At 41.1% G+C, this 15128-nt stretch overlaps 1 protein-coding gene across 7 annotated transcripts in view; it reads left to right on the forward strand.

Annotated features, from left to right (window-relative positions):
- DMD (dystrophin) overlaps positions 1-15128 on the forward strand; it is a 6826337-nt gene that overhangs the window by 4062859 nt on the left and 2748350 nt on the right. For all 7 annotated transcript variants that reach the window (XM_078657819.1, XM_078657824.1, XM_078657821.1 and 4 more), the window contains exon 50: positions 11775-11883. In XM_078657819.1, the coding sequence (XP_078513945.1) occupies positions 11775-11883 (109 nt within the window). The remainder of the gene's footprint in view (positions 1-11774; positions 11884-15128) is intronic.

The raw sequence follows: 15128 nt of genomic DNA on the forward strand, positions 1-15128 counted from the left end.
CTCACCTCTTATGACAGTCTTGTAAACTTCCCACATAATCTATACGGATTTTACAGAACCCTCATTTTATTGAAAGCAGTGCTCTTTGGCTTCATGGATGCTCTTGTGGGTGCAAGGTATCGTGAGGTACCAGGAATCAAGCTCCACCCAATGCCTGTTACCATGGCCTTAGAGGCCATAAGTTATGCACACTGGGGAATGATCAGAAAGGCCCATGGCGAGGTGGTGAGTGTCACCGCAGTAGGGAAAGTCTCGAGCCAGGGAAAGTTTTAATCGATGTGAGATAAACTCCTGTGAGCCCCCAAAGTATGTATGTTGTGGTGCTGTGGCATGGAGTGACTGCCAGGCCAATCAGTCATTAAAAGTCAGCTGATGGGTGACACATCGTCATTGGGGAATGAAGTGGACATCGGTTGCTGGCCTCACAAATCATTAAAGTCTCCCCTAGCTATAAGCAACACACAGGAAGATTGAAGAGGAGTGCGCCAACGTTGGCAAAATCTGCATCATGATGTCTAGGTGGAATGTAAAATGGGATGATGATTAGGTTTTTCCCTCCCACTGCCCTGTCAGCACTGCATATCACCCATGCGGGTCAGGCCAAGTATTCTGTACAATAAATGGAGCGACCTACACAAAAAGATACCAACCACTCTGGACGCTCCTCGTGAATCCTGCATGGGTGACCTTTTTGAATTCTCACCTATCTAGGGAATGGTAGGTGTTTCTCTGTAGATGTGTTTCCTGCAGTAGAACCACGTCACGTTAGTGTCGTTTGAGGGACTAAAAAAACCACCACTCGCTTAATTTTGACTCCCAGTCTGCTGATGTTCCAGTGTAGGATCTTGAAACTAGGAGTACCTACGGTGGCTGCCATTGCAAATTCCTGGTAGTAAAAAGTGGAGTAAGCCTGAAGTTGATAACTCTCATCACAGCCTAGGGTAGATGGGAAGGTCGCAGTGGAGACCACTGCAGCTTTTTATGGGGCATCAGGATTGGCATGTGTGGGCCAACACCGGGTCATACCACCTGGGCATGCAGTTGTGGGGAGGGGGAAGGGACCACCTATCCTTCGCTGCTGTTGTACCATTGTAAAGACATCACCATAAGACTGATAAATCACAGTGAAAACAAACTAGTCAATACAAACCCCAATATCATACCCCCACCCTGCATGACAGACCTAAAACTGCCCGCTCCCACTGCTGTGTGGAGTGATTGCGCCTCTAAACATGATACAAACTAAAGGAGGTTGTGGATACTATCCATAGGCCACCCTGCTTCCCCCCAGCGAAGAAAAGGTAATGCTACCACAGTTATTGAGAACATGCAAAGAGTACCAGCTCCCCCTGCATGGAGAACTTCGATCACGCAAGCCCGGGAACAGCTCCCTCATCGTTTCAGCATCAGTTCAATAGTTCCTGCGGTTACACGAGACAGGCACAGAGTTACTACAGTTATTTGGCGTGAGGCAAGATCTCTTGGGAAAACCAACAGATTAAGTTAATTCTGCAACAGTTTGGTTTGGTGCTACTAACTTGCTTCATCACACTGCTCATTCGCAGTCTCACTACCAGCTTGTCGCTTTGTGCAGTACCCGTGTCCTGAATTTCCAACCACTCACCAACCATCTGGCCATTCCCAGACCCACTCTGGGTTGGTAAAGTACCCGGTTTTACCATCCACCACCACTGGTAATTTTGCGGTAAACATCATGAAGTACTTGATGTCACAATCTCTCCGTTCTCTTTTAGCTTTAAGAAAGGATCAGCACAGTCTTTGTACCTCAGAGAGTGAAGTCCAGGAAAAAGGTGATCTCAGCATTAACACATTTGACTGGTAGTGCAGCATGGGCAGCTTGAAGAATGACGTTGTGGTCCCAATAGTTGAAGATGCGAGCAAAGATGGGGTGTGGTGGCTTGTCTGGCTCTGGGGAAGTACCCAGGGCTTTGTGGGCATGTTCAACCGGGTAATATTTAAAAAGACCACAGAGTTGCAGGTGCTTGAGTATGAGATCCTCAACAAACAGATCTACTGCTGGTCCCTCCAAGCGCTCCAGCATCCCTAATATTTGAAGATTATTTCTTCTGGGCCACCCCCAAAATCTGCTAGTGTGGCTTCCAGGATTTGGGAGGTTGCACTTAACTCTTTAAGTGTTGTCTCTTGGCTGGGTGAGCTTGTCAAGTTTCGTTTAGTGGGGTGTGCAAAGACCCTTGCTGCCAGTCATCACCAATGGAGCACCTCGTCCTTCACCACATCCCAAGTGCCTCTGTTGAGATTAGTGGGGTGGGGTTAGAGAGTGAAGTATTCACCGCCACCTGCCAGGAACAAACAATGAACTCTCATGTGTTCTCCTTCCTCCCTCCCCGGTGCCAACCCTATCGTGCCCCTATGCAGTGTGCTGTGGTTGTGATGTCTCATTCTCCCCTTAATGGTGGGTGGCAGAAAGCTCTTCATCTAGTTCCCAGGGGTTACCTTGAGACGCTGAGTAACCAGGCAATCGAGTGCAAGGGCAGGGGATACACACGCATTTACGGAAGCTAAAATCAGGAATGAGAACACTTTATAGAAGGGCTTTTTCACTAAGAGCATCCATGAGGCAGTAGAATTCACTCCACATCCACCTCTTATGACTCAACTCAAAAACATAGGCCTAGGTCAACAGGAGCATACCTGTCGGGAAGTATCTAGGGCCAGCATGTTCTATCTGACATCCAGTGGAGATGATATAGGATGCACAGTAATTGTAGTGGTGGGGGAGAGAGACGCCATAGTGGGATTGCTGCTTTCACTCCAGGAACTTAGTTGGTTTCACTATAGGCAACCCCCTGATTGCAATGGTGCATGTCTGTAGTGCAGCAGTTACGAGTCCCCAAACTGCAACATGCACTAGGAGCTGACAGACAAACACAAATAGAGCCAGGCTGCCGCAGTGGCAAAGCAGGCCATATCCCTCTGCAGCCATAAGTTCAGTAGACCAGGGAGGTGCGGGTATCACTCAGCGGTCTCAAGCGCTCTCACCTCCTGTGTGCCATATGTATTCCAGTTGACTAGGTGCTGTAGCAGGGGGCTCTGCCATCACATACCCATGCACCTGGCACCACCAGATTGCCGCTGTCACTTCTGATGTTTGAAAGGCAGTCACATGCTGCAAACAGCCTGGCGGGTGGTCTCTGAGGTCATCACCTACTGGGAGTAGTCCCACTGCCCCAGATCCACAGTTGTCAGCTCTGCAGCAGGCACACTAAAGGCCATGGCGCCCTTCGCTATACATTCCACTGCTCTGTTTTTGAGCAGAGTCCACTTTCGCAAATCAGGCTGGGGTTTTTACACCACCCGGGGCTTAGGGTCAGAGTCCTAAAATGCATGAGTGCCGCCCCAGCATCTCCGCCAGTAAGACCACACACTCCCTTCCGACATCCATCTCTGTCAGCCCCTCGTTCTCAGAATCACCAGCCCACCCGAGGCTGCAGCATCACTTCCCCATCCAGTCCACACTTCCGTTTTCAGTCGCCAACCAATACAGGTTTTCTGCAGTTATTGACAGCATACCCCACTGTTTATGTAACTCAGGCAGCAAGTGTTTCCCGCTGTGGATTTTGGATTTTGATACAGATGGAATGGGATTTTGGCGGCAGATGTCAGGAGACGCACCCTCACACTTGAATTTTAAGTATAAATGCGCCCTTTACCATCAATTATGCACAAAAAAATATATATATACATTCACTGAAAAAACATTATAGTTAGGAAATAGAATTTAAAAAACCTTACAAATTCACTGAAAAAACCAAAGGTAACAGGGACGTTCTATTTAGTCTCAGGTTTCACACATAAAAAACCATAGAAATTCAGCAGCTACTCTTACCTGAGCTAACTATAACTTACGTCCCTGCAATACACTGTTTATGACCTGACATATTACGTCACTCATGACACAGTCAGGGACATCACTGATGACATCATCCAATGAGTGTGCATGTTTGTAAATGTTTGCTCATTTTAAAGATATATACTAAGCTACAACATAAGTTAAGTTAGTATACTTTCTGTAGAACTAATTAGTGATATTATTTCTAACATATGTTATCTGAGTGGCTGTGTGACTATCTGTATGAGTGTGTAAGTGGGTATGTGAGTGGCTGTATGGATCTGTCAATGGGTTTGTGAGGGGCTGTGTTGCTTTCTCAGTGGGTGTGTGAGTTGCTCGATGGGTCTGTGAATGGTTGTGTGAGCGGCTGTGTGACTGGCTGTATGGGTGTTTGAGTTGCTGCATCATTGTATGGGTGGGTGTGTGTGTGGCTGTATCAGTGTGTGAGTGGACATATGAGTGACTGTAAGGGTGTGTGAGTAGCTGTATGAGTCTGTGAGTGGGTGTGTAAGTGGTTTTGTGGATGTGTGAGTAGAGTCTGTGATTCTGACTGTGTGACTGTCTGTATAGGTCGGTGAGTAGGTGTGAATGGCTGTATTAGTCAGTGAGTGGGTGTTTGAGTGGCTGTATGGGTGTGTAACTGGAAGTGTGCCTGCCTGTATGGGGGTGTGAGTAGGTGTGTGAGTGGTAGTATGGGTGTGTGAGTGGTTGTGTGTGTATGTGAGTGGCTGTATGGGTCTCTGTAAATGGGTGTGTAAGTGGTTCTATGTGTGTGTGAGTGGTTGTACGGGCCTGTGTGTGGGTTTGGTCTGATGATGGTATAATCAGTGATGTCATTTGAGATGTCACCAGTGGAGTCCCTGACCATGTTGTGAGTGATGTAATATGTGAGGTCATAAGCAGTGCATTGGGGGGAGTATGTTATAGTTAGCTCAGGTAACTATAACTGCTGAAATTCTATGGTTTTCTGCATGTGATATCTGAGTCTAACTATAACATCCCTGTAACCTTTCATTTTTTCAGTGAATTTTTAAGTTTTTTTAAAATCCTATAGTTTTTCTTCCAGTGAATCAATCAATCAATCTATTTATCTATCTATCTATCTATCTATCTATCTATCTATCTATCTATCTATCTATCTATCTATCTATCTATCTATCTATCTATCTATCTATATATCTATTATCTATCTATCTACCTATCTATCTCTATAGATGTATGTATATTTACTCATATACATATTGCATAATAAAGGCTAAAGGATGCATTTCTGCTAAAATCCAACAAAAGCCACGGTGTCCTAAGTATATTAAAGCCTGCAATGACACCAATTGACTGGCCATCATATCTGGAACCAGATATTTTTCCAGTAGAAGTATGGAGAAATCTAGAAACCTCCATTGACCTATTTGCTATCAGTTAGGCAGGGTGGCTGTCTGTCTATGAAAGGCCAATATAAACTGCGGTGACATCAGTCTTTGTAACTCGACAAAGAATTTCACATTTACATCTTTCTGAGTTAATCATTCGACACTTCAGAATAAAGCATTCTCTCCACAAATCTTACCCTCCATCTGAGGCGCAAATCATCCTGTATCCTCTGGTATTTCAGATTCCTTGAATTGTTATGACTTTTCCCAGGAAACTGTTCTCCTACTTTGAACTATCTTCGGTTTGGCTACTCCAATAAGCATTAAATGTTCACTTCATGAAAAACCTTGGAATACGGACATCCCTACATAATTCAGAACTTGTAAATCAATACTCCATATATCATCTTTATGTCTTGTCTCACTTGTCTCACTTACCATTCTCAGGGCCTGATTCACAAAGCGACTTACAACTCATAAAGTTTTGAGTGTGGACTCTTCGTTCTCTGGGCAGACTTTGTAAACTCATAGTGGAATCCCCATACATCATACTGTCTGTAGTGCATCATATGGAGATTAAGCCCCTAGTTCAGAGATTCCACTGCGAGCCTGGAGACTCTGTCCCGAGTGCACAGACTTCGCAACCGTAACTTTATGAGTCGTAGGTCCCTTTGTGAATCGAGCCCTGAATGTACTCACAATAAATATACATATAATATTTCATGAATTTTTACAGTACTTCTAGTAGAAGGATTAATAGAACTAATCAATACCATACACATCTACTGTAAAGGCTTTCTTGAAACTGAATAGTCATCGCTCCCCGATCTAAATTTTACACTTCCCATAATGTCGAACTGTTAAACATATATGCTTATGTATAAATAATCTCACCGGCTGACTACAGGAGGGAGAAATAGTAGATTTGCCGTGAACTATGGCTGAGCTCCCATACTGCTTAAACAGGTGGACACACATTGGTAAGCTATTTTTCCTCATTGTATCCTTGGCTTACATTTGGTAACTTTCTCTGAGAAAATCTATGTGAAATATAGGTGAGGTGTAATTATTACCCAACTAACTAACAATTATGTAAAAATTAAAGAAGGCAAAGTTTCATACCAACTGCAAATAAAAAGAAACATTTACCAAAACAAAATGCCACAATAGGGCAATTGGTTAATGAATTTAGGAAGTATCAAAGCTCAAAACGTTCTTCGGCTGAATAATAGAACTCAGTATTTTGACGTTTAAATCAACAGAAAAAGGCTACAATCTCCAAAATTTACAAAATCTCTTAATTGGAATCATGGCAGTTCTAGGGCCAAGTGCAGCTTGTCCACTTTGACTGGTCAAAGGTTTCACCCTTGGATTTTCACAGCTTTCCTATGGAAGAATCTGTCCACCCGTTAAACCAGGAAGCTGTATCCGGCTTCGAACCTGGATGCTATGTCATTCGGAAATTTAGAGAATGAGGCATCCACAAAAAAAGAATACAGCATGGAGTACAGGTTCCTTTGAAAAGATTAGGCTCCAGCTGAGGCTATCCGATGGAAATTCGGCCTTCCTTTGACCAATCTTTATTTGTAGTTTACTAACCTATGTAGGTAGGAGGATGATTCATTTACAGCCTTTACATTACTTTAGTAGTCCAGATCAATGGATCATCCTCCATACATGAACAGAAAGAAAATGCTTCTGTTTTAAAAATCATAAGCATTTTTTTTTCAAATCAAATTTAGGATGCGAGGGAAGAGATTCCTTGCCAGCTAGAGTTCGATTCTTTTTTATTTTGCTGTAACAGCAGTGAACACAGTGTTCTGACATCACAACAGAACAAAGTGAAATGATACTGCACTAATGGTGGTGTCTGTTTTCACATTTGAATGTTGCTGGTGGCATAAAGCTGAGCCCTAAGTACTGATCAACATGGACGAGACGGTGTTGGAAGAGGCACAATTTCCCCTTTCCAGCTCTGTCTTTAACAGGTGAGTCTCTGCTTTGGGATCACACTGGACATGCAATCCTGAAGCAAGGGGTTCTGGGTGTTTACCCCCAGTCTGTGCCCCGAAGAGTGGCAGAAATCCCAGTAGGTGCCAGGTAATTTCGCACATCAGTGTTTTCAGGGGGGGGGCAGGGTGGAAACCCCTGGGCATATGACTGGGGTTCCTGCGGGCAAATCAGTGTTTCTTTCCCACTCTAAGAGACAGATAGGCTCCAGAGAATTGTTCACTGCACTCTTTTTGGGGATGAGCCCCTGGTCATGGGTCTGTGCTCCTCCCTGTTCCTAGGCACAAGTTTCTTACAACCTCCCATGCGCCTTTCACTGAACAGGCAGAAATCCCACTGGACACCTGAGAGCAAATGGTCCAAAAAAAGGGGTGAGTCATCACACCCAGATATTGGTCTGTGCCCCCACCCAAGGATGCCAACCCCAACAGTCTTTTTGCCACCCTAGGAGGAAATCTGGTAAGTTTATCCCAAATCTGCCCCCAGGAGGACAGGAACCTGGGGAAAAATAGTGGAAACAGGTGGGTCTCCCCACTCAGTCATTGGGCTAAGCCCCTACAACAGAATGGACCTCACAGTTTTTCCTTGCTTCCTGTGGCAGATGGGTGGAGTTTACCTCTAATCTGCTCTCGGGTGCAAAAAGGTCACTAGACATTAGGGATATATTTTTTGTTTTAGCAAACAAATATTAGGTGGGCTGTCCTGGCATTAGGCATATCCCCATGCCTAGACTCCCAACAATATTTCTGCCCCCATGGGGCACAGATTATCCCCATCCCTATCCCAACTAAGAGGGGATTTGAATTTATTTTGGAGTGTTATTTTGACATATGGCCCGCAGAGTGTGGGTAAGTCCAAATGTTCTCCTACTTGCCTGGCAGAATGGCTGCACTTTTCAGGCCTTAGCTCATCTGCTACCCAAGGAAACCTACTAAACCGAAAATATTTGCAAACTAGACACTCAGGGGAGGTCAGGGTGGTGAGCCTTGTGTGTATCCATAAATATCTTCTTAGCATAATGCCCTGCAAACCTCAAACTTTGCCAAAAATCACGCTGTCTTGAGTAGTCCCTGATTTGATGAGTTCCTGTTGAATGCACTAGGCCTGGCTACACAGTGAGGTAACGTGTTTATTAGAAGTGTGGAAACACTGAGTGATGGGAATTTTGTGGAGCTCCACAGATTTCAGACGTTTACATTACAGAAAAGTGAGCGTAATGTGTGATTTTAGTCAAAGTTTGCAGGGCATTGTGGGCATAAAAAAACCTTCTAGGGATCATTGCAAGGTGCACCGCCCTAGACTTGCTTCGGTATCTAGCTTTCTATAGGTTAGGTTTCTATAAGTTCGGACCCGAAAACCACAGCTACTTCCATCCCCAAAATGGGTATTTTTATTTGACAAGACGCTTTGATGGTTCGATGTTGTGGTTTAGGGTGTTTTGTTTTGAGTGTGCTACTCTGACCAGCACAAGAGGGGTAGTATTTTTATCGGGGGGACATGTAGAAACACAGAAAAGTAGAAAGAATATTGTTATGAGATACATTTCTCTCCATTATTGCCTTCAAAATTAAGCCAGTATGCAAGAATGATCACAATTTGAAAATAGTCCTGTGAATCTCATAATTCGAAATTCAAACATGTTGACATTGCCACCGTTCCTAAACTCAATATCTTATGCTCATTTAAAAAATACATAGGTTTCCTTTTTACTAATTTTTAATTCATTGGATTTTACTATATGAATTGCTTCATGGTTGGTACATGTATGAAAACCATTATATTCTACAGTTCAGTTGTTGGCTTTGGTGTGTTCTTGGAAAATCAACATACATACCCCACAACTAAATACAAATACAGCTACATATCTCGGCGTCCAGAAGAGCCAGACAGATGTGAGGGTGTATTACTTTTGTAAATCAGCCGTTACGGAAACAAATTACAGATTAAAACGTTGTAATCAATTGCCACTTTTTGTCTGCATATTTTCATTATTTTATATTTGAATGATTAGTTCTTTTTGAAAACCATGAAAAATCTATAAAATTGGACCCTTGCTGAGTTCAGAATTGTATTTAGTGTTCAGAAACGTAGAGCGTTCTGGGTTCATCCCTGGGTTTCAAAAGTGTTTCGACCACAAACTGCATGCAGATTTAACCCAAAACAAATAGGAAAAATGTATTACTGTTTAGTAAAATGCAAACCCTCTGTTAAAAAAAATGGCTTTCTTTTACAACTCTGCTTTTCCCTGAAAGCTCAAAGATGATATCTTAACACAAGAAAACTTTTAAAACTTTTGTAGATGCCATATTTGGGGAAAGAATACACTTTGCAGAAAGATGCACTTTGGGAAAAGAGTATACTGTGCAGAGTTACACACACTTTATCCATTTTTTTATTTTTATTAAAACAACAATGATGCTAAATTTTGGCTATTTTCTCTGTTTCCACCAGGAGCATCAATAAAACCTGGGTACCTCTAAGCACAAAGTGTCCCAAACATCAAAAAAGGCCTCAGCATGGAGAGGGGTGGGCAGAAAAGCCTTAGCAGTTGAGAGCTCAATCATTTTGTATGTTCAGTGTCAATATCAAATTCAGACTTCATGTGGTAGACAGTGGTCCTCAACGACCAAGCCGGGCAGGGTTTGTGGAGATGAAAACTTCTCTGAGTGAGTCAGCTAATGAGTTTGTTCCTTTTCCCTCTGTCCTCAAGATTAAATCCACAAAACGCCAGATGTTTTATTGCTGTCAATAAAGCAGCACCCAGCCTTAAGCTGCACAACTGGGGTGCTTCCAGTACTGCACAAGTTAAAAGGGAAGCCTTCCAAGCCCGGGAACTTCCAAACCCATATTTCCCGAGTCATCACAGTTCGAAAGCTTCCACAGCAAACCAATTGGGTCCGTTAGGGAGAATTATTGGCCCGTGACAAGTCCTTTTCAGTTAGGGTGACCAGGCGTCCTGGATTTTCCAGGACAGTCCCAGTTTTTCACCAGCTGTCCCGGCAGATTTCTGGAAATGTAGTTAATATCCCAGATTTTAGAGAGGGTCGACTGAAAATGGTGGGAATGCCTGTTGTGGTGGGAGGCATCTTTTTATGTTGTGCAAAGCAGGGAGCGTTAGTAGTTGTTATAATAAAGCTATTTAATTAGCAGGCATGCTACTGGCTTATTTATGTGCTTACTCCCTCTTCTGTAATTTTCTGCTAAGGAGCACTGTCATTCTGTGTGCTCGGTTGAAGTAAAGTTGTAGTCCCTCTTCTATTTTTATGAAATGTCCAGTTTATTTATTTACCTTAAAATTCTGGTCACCCTGGGGCATATTATCAAGGGATTTATCTCCGCTTTTTGGCTTTAAAAGCCAAGAAAGCGGAGATAAAATTATCTCCCTATCAGCTACAGGGTGCTAACACGCAAATTCGCATTTAGCACCCTTTTTCTCTATGCTTCCCCTTGCATGCAAGGGGGCGTTCCAGAGAAAAATAATAGGAGAAATGTTGTTAAGCGACATTTCTCCTATTATCAAGGATTTCTCTAACCCTGTTAGTGATAAAAAAAAGCAGCGCTAACCGCGGTTAGCACTGCTTTTTTTACACCTGGTATTTTCCTGACTTAGCCATGATATCCTATGGGAGGTGGCTATCATGGCTAAGTTTGTGAGCCCCTATCATCAAGCTAACGCCAAACTTCGAGAGATTATCGTTGGTTTTCCAGCGATAATCTCTCATTTGGCAGTTAGCGCGAGGATTTTTATCACTTCTGAGATAAACCTTGCTAATAGCAAGTTATCTCTGCGATAATTTCCGGCGATGCTTAGCGTTAAAAAATGTGTTGCTACACATCGTTAGCGATAAATATCGCTAATCGTTGGTAGTATGCCCCCCTATTTTCAGGGAGAGCTTCACTTTTCCTCAACTGTAAAGTTGGTTCAAAAACATAATGCACATGTATTAAACGATGTGGCACTGCGGTTTAAGCAAGGTCTTCATTAAACATCGAGCAACAGAAATTGGTACATCGTGCGGTACTCCCTACATGAAATGAACATGACATTTTTAACCATATGCCCCCAGAAAAAAGCCCAACCCTAGATCAACACAGTTCTTTTAGAATTTGTAAATTACATTCGTATTCGAAATTTTCAAATAAACACAAATTATCGCACTTCATAGCTAACCTGCACAACACTGTATGAGTTGATTCATGTTTGCTAATCTGCTCTGAACAAATCTAATGGCAAACCCCATTGGTATCCTTTCAAGTTATCCGCCAATCGCGGGAGGCAAGAATGGATTCTTAGGAATCCAACTATCATTTAGAATAAACAACTTGCCAAATGCAGAATTATTACAGGTCAAATGATATTTCACTTCTTTGCGATGTAATTATACCCCCTCTTGTGTGGGCGAGCAAAACAACGGCTCAGTTTAAGAAAAGTACATTGTGCCTATTTCTGAAAGAACAAAGTCTCTGTTTTTATTAGTCCTGCAAACATGAAAAAAATGATGTTTTAAATGTTTTTATTACAGAGAACGCTGGATGACTTGGATACGGACTGGCACGCAATACATTATTTAATCCTGGAGCTAAAGGCAAAGCAAGCTACAAAACTCCCCAGTTATATGTCTACCAGTGTCAGTAAGTGAAACAAATGGAGGCTCATTTTGTTGCACCAGCCAGTAGATTTAAACGTGTGTTAAGCCATGATTCATCTATGTTGGAATGTGTTGTCCAACTCTTATCATATCGTTTAATTCCAGCTTGTCTTTTTAACTGCACAATATTATTGTAAATTACTTAATTCCAAAACATTTATTGGTAAACACTTCAAAAAATGCATCGGGTTTGTTATCACAGGTAATGGTTGTAGAACATTTCTCTGATGTGCCTTTTGTTTCCATTGTTTCTCACTCGGTTGTGATGGACGTTGCTCCTATTTTCACAGTAGCTTTCGGCCCTCAACATACGAATATAACCTCCATGTCAAGAGCTGATAGGGTAAATGAGAAGGGGAGAGAATTAGGATAATGAAGACAAAATGAGCAAAAGCAGAAGCTGGGCGGTTGCTATGCGTCACAAAAAGGAGGATTGGGATACTAATGTGTACACCCTATAAAAACACAATTATACGCAATATGGAAAAGAGCTGCAACATGGAGTTAGGTCCCAGAAGCTCTTTTTTTTTTTTAATTTTTTTTTATTGAAGTTGTATTCAGATTATATACAGCGTACATAAAAAATAAGAAAACACAGAAAAATAACAATTACATTTAGTTTCGACTCAACAAAATGTTAAACCCATTTACTCAAAATAGCATCCCCAAATTTGATCAAATTTTCTAATACCCCCAACTCTTTGAGCATATAAGAGTTCGCTTTTCCTGACCCTTTTCATTTTTTCCAACCATTCCTGCAGCGTCGGGATATAGGATGAAAGGAAATTCTGCAGTAATAAAGATCTAGCCACAGCCATTATAATATAAATCAATTTTGCAAAGTGACTGGAAAATATACAATCAGGGTCATATCCAAATAATAACATTCTTGCATTGCATGGGACAGATAACAAACAATAAGTCTTTAAAAAACTAATAATTTCTTCCCAGAAATGCTTAATTTTAGGACAAGACATAATAATGTGAGACCAATTGGCTTGTTTACAATTGCAATGTCTGAAACAAAAAGCAGACGCATCGTTATACATTTTAGCAATTATTACTGGTGTACGATATAATAGCCACTTGCTAAAATACAACATGCGACGCCAATTGGCCCCACGCAATACGCAGAAATTAAATTGATTAATGGTTTTCCAGATTTCCGGCGACAATATAAAATTTTCTTGAGTGTACCATTTTCGGATAGCTTTAGCAGTCAACTCTACCTCCCGACTTTGAGTCAGACACTGTTTCCATACTCCTGGTTTCTTCTCCACATTATTAATAAAAAGATCTAAAACAAGATTAGAAGTATCATTAGCAATGGTACCGGGATCTAATTGCGCCAACATAGGATAAATTAAATTAGAGTAGGAACCAATTAGCAAAAAATTGCCACCAATTCGAGCTGACATCTCCGTAACTGAGAGCCAAGTCCCGCTTACCAAAAAATCCGATAATGTTTTAAACCCAGACCTACCCCAATTTTTTATTACAATGGGATTGATTTTAATCTTTAAAAAAGAAAACACTCCGATTAAGGGAGTTAGTAAATGAAAGTGTGGAAGTGAATATCTCTTAAGCATTGCATTACGCCGTTTAAAAAACCAATTTAGGATTTTATACCGCACAAATTTGGGGGATTTCAATACAAACAACGGGGATGGTATTTGTATTTCTGAGCATATCAAATCAAAAAAAAAATTTATAAAACAACTAGTTACTGCATTCCTGTTCTTAAATCTCTCTAAGTACTGTGCAAAGTAAGCAAAATAATAATCTTTCAAATTTGGTAAAGAAAGACCGCCGTAATTAGTTTCTGCATTTAATGTCCGTATATCTAATCTAGGTGTTTTTTTTGCCCAAATAAATTTAGAGAACATAGATTCTATTTTGGAAAAAAAAGTACCCGACAAATAGACTGGAATTGATGCAAACAAAAAATTAAAAAGAGGGAGGATTGACATTTTAATTAAATTGATGCGTCCGAGAATAGTTAAGGGCAGAGGATCCCAGCGAGTGAACATTGATTGGACTTTTTTAATTAATGGAACAAAATTAAGTGTATATAAATCCAAAATATTTGAAGAGAACAAAATTCCTAGATATCTTTTAGGTTTTAAATTAATGCAGCCTTGTAAATCTATGTGTAACACTGGGTTTCCACCCCCACAAACCAATATTTCTGTCTTTTTTTTGTTAATCCGATAACCTCCTAGAGATTCAAACTCTTCAAAAATTTGAAAAATATGGGTCTGTGATTCCAAATCAGGTTTAATAAGTAGCATAATGTCATCTGCGTATAGTTTAATTTTGGCCATTGAGGTAACTGGAGGTTTGATCTGGAAACAATTCCTGATAGCAATAGTTAATGGTTCGATAAAAAAGGCAAAAAGAATAGGAGATAAAGGGCAGCCTTGCCTAGTGCCGCGTTGAACTAAAATTGAACCTGCTAATGACTTGTTAACAATTATATTTGCTCTAGCGCCTACATACAAATTCTTTATCAAATTAATGATACATTGGGGAATGGCAAACTTAGATAAAATAATGAAAAGGGTGTCCCAAACCACCAAATCAAAAGCTTTTTCTGCATCTAACAGTAAGACCAAGGCCTGTATCCCACGTGCTTCAAAATAATCTAATGCTTCAACTAAAAAATGTGTGTTAGTAAATAATTGTCTGCCGCTTATAAAGCCATTTTGATCTGGATGGATCAAATCCACCGCTTGATCATTAAGACGTAATGATAACATCTTAGTGGTTATTTTATAATCGGAGTTTAATAAAGTAATTGGCCTGTATGAATTCGGATCTTTGGATTCTTTCCCTTTTTTTAAAAAACTAATGACTGTACCTTCATGGAAGGACTCCGGGACTTGTCCTCCTTCCAGCATTGAATTCAACAAAAGTAGAAATAAGTCACTAAAGGAGCAAAAAAAAACTTTAAAGAATTCAGAAGGGAAGCCGTCAGGACCACAAGCCTTGCCTAATGGTAGATTTTTAACAACTTCTTCCAATTCTGCTTTAGTAAAAGGTCTCTGCATATGCCGCTGATCTTCGAGCGGTGGATTCGGAATCTCATAATGGTCCAAAAACTCTGATAGTTTTTGATGATTAAAATTATGTTTTACTGCGTAAATACGCTCATAATGTTTAAACATAATATTATTTATTTCAACCTGATCAGATGTTTCGAAATGAGTAAGAGGGTCTTTTAAGGAA

Source organism: Lissotriton helveticus, chromosome 8 (genome assembly GCF_964261635.1).
Source record: "Lissotriton helveticus chromosome 8, aLisHel1.1, whole genome shotgun sequence".
Classification (NCBI taxonomy): domain Eukaryota; kingdom Metazoa; phylum Chordata; class Amphibia; order Caudata; family Salamandridae; genus Lissotriton; species Lissotriton helveticus.